The sequence below is a fragment of the Talpa europaea genome, assembly GCF_964194135.1.
Source record: "Talpa europaea genome assembly, chromosome: 12".
Taxonomy (NCBI): domain Eukaryota; kingdom Metazoa; phylum Chordata; class Mammalia; order Eulipotyphla; family Talpidae; genus Talpa; species Talpa europaea.
The window spans coordinates 86,644,949-86,653,677 of NC_140079.1; the positions used below are offsets into that span (position 1 = coordinate 86,644,949).

The 8,729-nt window shown below is 55.0% G+C and overlaps 1 protein-coding gene across 1 annotated transcript; it reads left to right on the forward strand.

Annotated features, from left to right (window-relative positions):
• Window positions 1-1,995: 1,995 nt before the first annotated feature.
• Window positions 1,996-7,631, forward strand: CD19 (CD19 molecule; the record flags this gene model as incomplete). Its single annotated transcript, XM_084250207.1, has 14 exons — window positions 1,996-2,083; window positions 2,324-2,581; window positions 2,883-3,065; window positions 3,197-3,490; window positions 4,681-4,788; window positions 5,054-5,102; window positions 5,390-5,478; window positions 5,995-6,108; window positions 6,237-6,341; window positions 6,421-6,489; window positions 6,570-6,629; window positions 6,788-6,844; window positions 7,355-7,447; window positions 7,540-7,631. The coding sequence occupies 14 exons, from the start codon at window positions 1,996-1,998 to the stop codon at window positions 7,629-7,631; spliced, it is 1,659 nt and encodes a 552-aa protein (XP_084106333.1).
• Between the last annotated feature and the right edge of the window lie 1,098 nt (window positions 7,632-8,729).

An 8,729-nucleotide genomic window follows, 5' to 3' on the forward strand; every position in this document is an offset into this window, starting at 1 on the left:
AAATGATGACTATATCAGGGGTCTGATCAACTCTCAGGCTTGGATTTTGTTCTGCCGGCCCTAGGAGCCATTGAGGGCTGTTGAACAGGGCAGCACACGACTAATGTCAAGGAAGCTGTTGTGCGGAGTGTGGATGGAATTAAAAGAGACACAGGGCAGAGGCTGCTGAAATGGTTCTGCTTGAAGGGAAGAGTCCAAAAAAGAGGAGAGTTGATTCTAGAAAGGATAGAAAATGGACTACTGTTGGTGACTGTAACAAGAAAAGATTTCTTTCCCTCTTTCTAACTTCCTTTCTTCATACAACAAATACACCTGCTACCTTTGAGCAACAGTCAAGATCCCTGTTGGTGCAGAGTGAACATTCTGGGGCAAGAGGCCAAGGAGAAGACCAAGAAATAAACAAGCATGCTGTGAGATTTGGGCATTTGCTGGGAAGTACAGGAAACAGAGGTGTGAGATCAAAAGTACCTGGGGACTCAGGGAAATCTCTCTGAGAAAGTCACATTTGAACTGAGACCTGAGCGATGGAAAGGAGCCAAACGCATAGCAGAGAGATCCAGAAGGAAGAGCAGTGAGGGCAAAGCCCTACCCCCAGCGAGGGGGACAGTGGGAAGGTAGGGGTAGAAAATGTAGATGGGGCTGCATCACTCAGGCCTCCGAGGCATGGTTTTCAGTGTTTGTTTTAGGTCGATGAAATAATGTTCTTAATGTTCTGCGCAGGGGATGGGCCCGTGAAGGCTCTAGCACATGAAGCAGCGGGGAAGCTAATGAAGGGTATTAGAGAGATTTGGTTGAGTGAAAGGCAAATGGGGATCCTGCCGCCTCATCCTCTCCATTCCCCAGTGCCCACTCTTCCGCCTCCTAGCCACCCCAACCTGACCAAAGGGAAGTGAGGGCCCGGGCAGCTGAAGGGTCCCCTGGGGTTTGCCTGAGGCAAACAGGAAGCACAGCCAAGTGAGAAGGGCCTGGGAACCAGCAACCGAGAAAGCAGGTCTCCTGGGTCCCCTGGCCCCATATATATACATATATACACATGAAGGGGGCGCAAGGGTCCAGAAGAACACATTTAAAAGGCTACGCTCCTTTCACATCCACTCAACATGTGATCTCAGGCAACACCCTGCCTTTGGGGACTTCAGTGTCCCCATATCCAAATGGATGCTTTCCATGAGCGAAGCAGGGGCTTCCCTGGGAAGAACTGGGAGAGAGAGGGGCAGAGTATCTGTCATTTCTCAAGAGCACTGCGTCTGCCTGGGGCCTAAGCTGTTGCTCGAGGCTGTCTCATGAGCGGCTGGCCGACCCCGAGCTGGGTGCTGGGCTAAAAGTGCCGTATCTATATGGCCCTGTTTAATCGGCACAAACACTGTTGTAATAGTACTACTAGTGCCCCCAGTTTATAGGGAAAGAAGCCGACACTTAGAGAGAAATTTAGGCAAGGGGTGGAGGGGGAGAATTGAAATCCAGGTCTGCCAGGCCCCAGAGTAGGGGACAGGGCTGCTTGTATGGAGGTGGGAGGCGGTCCAAAAGAGGTGGGTTGAGAGAAGGAAGGGGCATGTGTGCCAAGGGAAACGGATGTAGAGCCTGAAGTTGAAGGAGGCAGGAGGGAACACCTGGAGAACTGGATCCACTCATTCAACAAACTGGGCGCCTACAATGTGCCCAGCACTGTTCTGGGGCGCTGTGTATCCAGTGGCGAGCAAGGCCGTCTCTGCCGCAGGGGGGAACAGAAAGTGAGCAAGTAGACACACAAATAAGATAATTTCACAGGGTGGTAAGGCCTAGGATGAAAATAAAACAGCATAGCAGGGAGGAGGTGAGTTTTGTGGGTCTGGAGGGGTGCATGGAGGAGGCCTGAGGCATAACCACCCCTTCCTTCCCGAGGGGACTGCCCGCACGCCCGCCCCCACAGATGCTCATGGTTCAGTGCTCAGGAGGCCCCCTGCCTGCCCCAGCATCCCTTGCGAGTGAGGCTGTGCCCTGGGGAGTCTGGCCACCATGCCAGCTCCTCTCTTGCTCTTCTCCCTCCTCTTCCTTGCCCCTGTGGGAATCAGGCCTCAGGAAGCACGGCTGGTGAAGGTTACAGGTATGTGCGAAGGGCACAGATGGAAGGAATTGGGGCTGGAAATCTGGGTCTGGATGGGTGCCCTTGGCCAAGTAACATACCCTCTCTGAGCCTCCATTTTCTTGCTTGTGAAATTCAGGGAGGAGTTGGAAGGGCTCTGCGGACTTGTCCATTCCCAGCTGGTGGGGTCCTTAGGTTTAAAATCCAGTGTGAGGAGTGAAGGGGCTAGGGGCTCCTCTTGCTCCCCCCCTCTCTCCACAGAGGGAGATAATGCTCTGTTGCAGTGCCTCAAAGACCCCCCAGATGATGGCTCCAAACAGCTGAACTGGTCTCGGATGTCCCAGGAAGAATCCTTCTTGGCATTGAACCAAGGATCACCAGGCTTGGGCATCGAGAAGGGGCCCCAGATCTCCTGGCTGTTCTTCCTCAATATCTCTAGGCAGATGGGGGGCTTCCACCTGTGCGAGCTGGGGCATCCTTCAGAGCAGTCTGGCTGGGCAGTCAGCGTGGAGGGCAGCGGTGAGGTGCAAGCTGGGGTAGGGAGGGCTGATGAGAAGAGGGCGGCCTGCTGCGGGTGGAGGAAGACCAGTAGTTAAAAGGGATCAGGAGAGGGGGCTGGAACGGCTATTCCTAAAAATTCCTGCGGCTTTGTCTTCCACCCCATTTCTGTCTCACCACATTCTACCCACCTTTGTTTCTCCCCCCCTTCCTCTTTTTCTCCCTCCCATCCCCCCTCCTTCTGTCTTTGTCTCTGCCTGTCTGGGTTTTGGGGTGTCTCTCTCCTGGATATCTCTGGATCTGGAACTATGTCTCTTCCCAGGGGAGCTGTTCTTGTGGGACGCTTTAGACCAACATGATCTAGAATGTGGCTTGGGAAACAGGTCCTCAGAGGGTCCCGGGGCCATAAACCCCCAGCTGTATGTGTGGGGCCAAGACCACGCTGAAGACTGGGACCCTGCATGTACTCCAAAAAGGGGCAGGAGAAACCAAACCCTCAAACATGGTAAGGTGCTGGGGAAATGCCAGCATAGGGGGGCCAGGGCCAGGGGTTGGTGTTGGGAACTGGCAGATTTGGGGGGAGGAGATGAGATCCCAAGGATTATGCTTTCCTAGCCTTGGCTCTCCCTGTCCCAGAGCTCACCGTGGTCCCTGGCTCCACACTCTGGCTGCCCTGTAAGATGCCCCCTGACTCTGGGGCCAGATACCCCATCTTCTGGACTCATGTGCGCCCTGAGAAGCCTAACAACACATTGCTGCACCTAGAACTGTGGGAGAATCACCCAGACACACAGAAGTGGGTCCTGAGCGTCCTCAAGGGAGGGGCTACTCTGTTATTGCCCCAGGTTACTGCTCAAAGTGCAGGCATCTATCAATGTCACCTTGGCAACAGGACCATCAAGATGCAGCTGGAAGTCACTGCCCAGTCAGGTAGGGTTTCTCCCAATTGTGGGAAGAATAGGAAGCCAGTCAAACTTGGCACCCTCCAACCTGAGGGCTAGTACCAGCCTCATCCTGAACCCCCAACCTCTAGAATGAATACAGACTTCAACTCTTCCCTCCATGGCTTCTAACATATTACTTTTCTGGGTTTTCTCTTACCACTGGCTGCTCTTCCCATCAATCTCTTCCTCCCCCACTTCTCCCTGACTCCTCACTCGTGGAATGCAAGTGGAGCTTATGTTTAAGAACTGTGGCTAGGGTAGTATGGTAGGGTTGGACTAAAGAAGACAGACTGGGCAGGATATTGTAACCAATTTGATGGACAGGGAAAGGAAAAGAGGGATGTCCAGGTCCTGACTTGGGTATGTGGGCAGGTGATCAAGCCCTTCACTTATTCAGAACCACCCTCTTCTTACCCTGTCTATACTCATCCTTGTCTACACACCCTTCCTACTGGACCTCCATTACTCCATGGCTCCTTGGGCTACAGTGCCTTGGTGGCTCAGTTCCAGGCTCCATGCCCCCCCCCCAACTTTTCATCTCCTGGAACTGCCATTTGATGTCTCGTGTGCAACATATGGGCTCAACATATATAAACTCTGACTCAACATCTTCCCCAAGCATAGTATTCTGGGTGGCTCTGTATAAGTCAAGGGCATGACCAATTGGCACAAACTGAAGTCAGGAACCTGGGCAGCCTTCCTTTTCCTCCGTCCATCAAATTGGTTACAACATTCTGCCCATTCTGTCTTCCTTAATACAATCCTACCCTAACCAGAGTTATCACACTCAGCCTCACCTGTCACTCCACACCTGATCTCGGCACACTGTTGCATCCTAACCACTCACCTTCACTTGGACCATAGCAGGTCAACTCTGTTTCCTGCAGCAGGAAGCTGATTGTTTTGTTCCCCTTATTCCTAACATTGCCTCTGACCATGGTCATGGGTTGCTATGGTCATGGGTTGCTCAACAGAGTCTGTCCCAGGTCCCATGTTGGGCTCAGTGGTACACAGTACCTGTCCTCAGAGGAGAGAGGCGAGCCTTCCTTGTGGCTTGAGACTTGGAAGACCTGTGTCTTGCTCCTGTCCCCCACACTTAAGGCCCTTGGCGGTTCTGAGATTGGAACATAAGAAGCCAGCCAGGGGCCTCATCTCACAGCTTCTTCCCCCTGGCAGTATGGCATTGGCTGCTGGAGACTGGTAGCTGGAAAGTCCCTGCTGTGACTTTAATTTATCTGATCTTCTGCCTGGCTTCCCTGCTGTGCTTTCTTCAACTTCGAAGAAGTGAGTTATGTTCTGCCCAAACCCAATCTCATCTTCCTTGGTAGAACCCTCAGTTTGACCCTCATCTTTCTCTCCTACCCTACTACCCCCACAGACCTCGGAACCTGCCCCTCACTCCTCTCATCCCACAACCTTCCTGAGTCCTTTGGAATTTGAACTCCAACTCCCATCTTCTCCAATGAACCAAGTGACTTCCCCAGCATCCCCTAAATCTGCCAAGAGGCCCCTCCTCTAATCACCGCCCCCCCCCCTTAAATCCCACCAGCCCTGATTCGGAGGAGGAAAAGAAAGCGCATGACTGACCCCGCCAGAAGGTAAAGCTGCAATGACCCCCCCACCCCCCGCCCCCGCCCCCGCCACCCCCTCTGTCTCTCACTCCTGCACTTTTACTTTATGCTTCGCGCTTAGTTTCTTCTCCTCAGAGTGTCTTTTTCTCCATCTCTGAGGCTGAAATAGGGCCCACCCTTCAAAGCTCAGCTCCTAACTACCTCCCCTGAACCCCCTCAGAGTAATCTAGGCCCTGCAGCCGGGCCTGACTCTGGGGTGTCCGCCAGTACCCCCCAGGACTGGCCTCACAGTGCGACTCCCCCTTCTCCGCCAGGTTCTTCAAGGTGACGCCTCCCCCGGGAAGCGGGGCCCAGAACCAGTACGGGAACGTGCTGTCCCTTCCCGGGCCCAGCGCCGGCACCGGTAGGAGGCACCGCCGGCTCTCCCTGCCGCGCAGCCCCCCCCCGCCCCCCTCGTCCCCCCGTCCCCCCGTCCCCCCGTCCCCCCGTCCCCCCGTCCCCCCGTCCCCCCGTCCCCCCGTCCCTCCGTCCCCCCGTCCCCCTGACCCGCCCCCGCCCCGCCCCGCCCCGCCTCCCCAATCCCCGAGGCTTCCGTCTTTTGGAGAGACCCCGCCCCTGGGTGCGAAGTCCCGCCCAGATCAAGCCCCGCCCCATGACGCATAGCCCCGCCCTCCGGGCACATAGCTCCGCCCCCAGGCGCGGGTCCCCCTGCGCTGCAGTGTTCTGCAAGCAGAACCTCACCTGAGACGTCTGCCCCCCAAGATTGAAGCCCAGTCACTTGGCTCAGAGCCCGGTGCCCAACCCCGAGTCCTCCCGCACTGCCCGGAGCACTCTGCTCTTGCCCTGCCTTGCGCAGATCCTTACTCATGACTGTCCCCATCTCTTCTCACCTGGCCCCCTGCGACGCCCCTCTCGCCAGCACGCACCCAGCGCTGGGCTGCGGCCCTGGGGGCAGCCATGCAGTCCAACGGACACCAGCTCAGCGACGTCCAGGAGGCCGGAGCCGCAGCCTCCCGCAGCCCCCTGGGAGCGGGTAATTTGGGGGTGGTTGTTACTTACACGGGAGGAGGGTGTTGGAGCGCTCTGTGGCAGGAATAGTAGTCTGGGTCCAGGAAGAGGGGGCTGGTGACTCGGTTCCCAGCCCCATCCCCAAAACCACAGGCCCAGAAGAAGAGGAAGGAGAGGCTTATGAGGAGCCGGACAGTGAGGAGGGCTCCCAGTTCTATGAGAACGACTCCAACCTTGAACAGGACCAACTCTCCCAGGGTAAGACCGCCTTCCTCCAGGGCTTCCCCACCTTCTGAGGGGGGCTTGGGGCCCTCGCTGGAACCCTGTTGTCCACCAGATGGCAGCGGCTACGAGAACCCTGAGGATGGGACCTTGGATCCTGAGGATGATGATTCCTTCTCCAACGGTAATTGGGTTCCTTGTGGAACTGGGCAGGGGAGCCCCTGCAAAGCAGGAGTAGTCTTTGGAGTTCTCTTCTTTCTGCAGCAGCTGAGTCTTATGAGAATGAGGATGAAGCGCCCACTCAGCCAGTCACCAGGAAAATAGGTGTGTGTGAGGACGGTCACATTCCCATGGGGCAGGGTGTGTGTGTGTGTGTGTGTGTGTGTGTGTGTGTGTGAGAGAGAGAGAGAGAGAGAGAGAGAAAGAGAGAGAGAGAAATTTGGAAGCCAGAAGGAACAGTGACTTCCTTCCCCTTGCTCCAGACTTCCTGAGCCCCTACCGGCAAGGTTGGGACCCCAGCCAGGAGGCAACCTCCCTTGGTAAGAAATGCTAGGAAAATCTCTGCTTTGCCCAGATTGGGCTGACCTGGCCTCAGCTCTGACTCCAGGCTCAACCTTTACCTTAACTTTGACCCCAAGCCTGATCTTAACCTCAGTACCCACCCAGCCCCATTCCTTACCCCAGTATTTACCCATCCCAAACTGGGAACGTCATTACAGATCCCATTCCGGTTCCAACCTTGGCTTTGACCTCCATCTCACCCCAGGCCCAGTGCAGACCTCTGCTTTGACCCCAGCTCTCTCTATAACGCCTTATAACCATGACTGACTCCTTCAGTCTGTTCTTGCCCTTTCTCTGCTCATGGCCATAAACTGACTCACGCTTGACCTAGTCTTACAACTAACAAGGACCCGGAACCAGATGCTAACCCTAATCACTCCTTCCTAGTGCCACATGGGTGCTCCCTCCATTTCTTAAGCTGTACTTCCCTTCCCTGTGCCCCAAGCATGGCTCCCAGGCCTCCAACTCTCCATCCCCTGCCCAAGCAGGGTCCCAGTCCTATGAAGACATGAGAGGGATCCTGTATGCAGCCCCACAGCTCCGCTCCCTTCGGGCCCAGCCTGGTGCCAATCATGAGGAAGGTGGGTGTTTCTCTTGTTGTCTCCTGAGGTCCTCTGAGGCTGAGCCCTTCCCAGTCTACTTCCAGCTTTACCTTCTTCCTTGTCCTAACCAGATGCAGACTCTTATGAGAACATGGATAACCCGGATGGGCCAGAACCAGTCTGGGGAGGAGGGAGCAGCATGGGCACCTGGAGCACAAGGTGATTCCTTCAGGTGAGCTAGGAAATACCCTGTAAGGAAGGGGACAAGGAAGGAGATGTGCAGGGATAGAAGTAGAGTACAGCTCTCAAGGGGCAGAGGGGAAGGGGTTCCCAAGGCCTGCGGGGCAGGAAGAGGGCTTCTGAACCCCAGTCCATCACCATTTCTTCTACAGAGCCTGGTCCTCCTCAGACCCCTGAGATCCACACCTAACTCTGAAATCTTGGGACTCCAAGTAGACCATGTCAATCTCTGAGCAGCATGACTCAGGATGCGCATATCTCTGCATGTGTGTGTACGTGTATGTGTGTGCGCACACTCGTGTGTGTATATAAATGGACCTGTGTGTATATAAATACCCCCTTGGCACTACCCAAATAAACTCAATGAGCTCTTCTAATCCTGTGACATAGCGGCCTGTGTGTGAGGGGAAGGCAAGATGAGGAGGGAGAGCTGCGTCCAGGGCACAAAAGACTTTCCCTCCTGGGCCTTGACCTGACCCATTTCCTCACTTGCCCGCCATTCCTAGCGTCCAGTTATTCAGTCATTGCTCATTCAGCACTTGCGTGCTGGGTGCCCAGGGCAGAAGTCATCCAGGAGTTAGAAGCTGCTGCTGACATTTATTGAGGATCTACTATGCTCTCATGTCAATTAACTCACCTAATCCTTGGGCACTTATGGGCTGGGATGGCAGCACAGTATTTTATGTACATGTGTATTAGCTCATTTTGTCTTCACGAAAGACTTTTTTTGTGTGAGAAGACTGAGTTCAAGAAGCTAACGCTCGCCTAGTGGGACCAGTACTTGGACTCTGGCAGTCTAATTCCAGAGCCTGGACTCACCATCGCCACCCTCCCTTCTTAGGAGGATGGGCTTCAGGGCCAGAGGCCGAGGCACATGTCCGAGTGCACACGGCTAGCACTACGTCGAGCTGGATGTGGCTCCAGAAATCTGACAGCAGCTGTAGCCACTGTGCCAGCACCTGACAAACTGTGCCCACTCCTGCCAAAAACCCTGAACACAAACATTGCAGAGTTACAAGTCCCGGGGCCCTGGAAATGTCAGGCAGCAATCGCTACCACACCCACATTCTTGTCTCAGGCA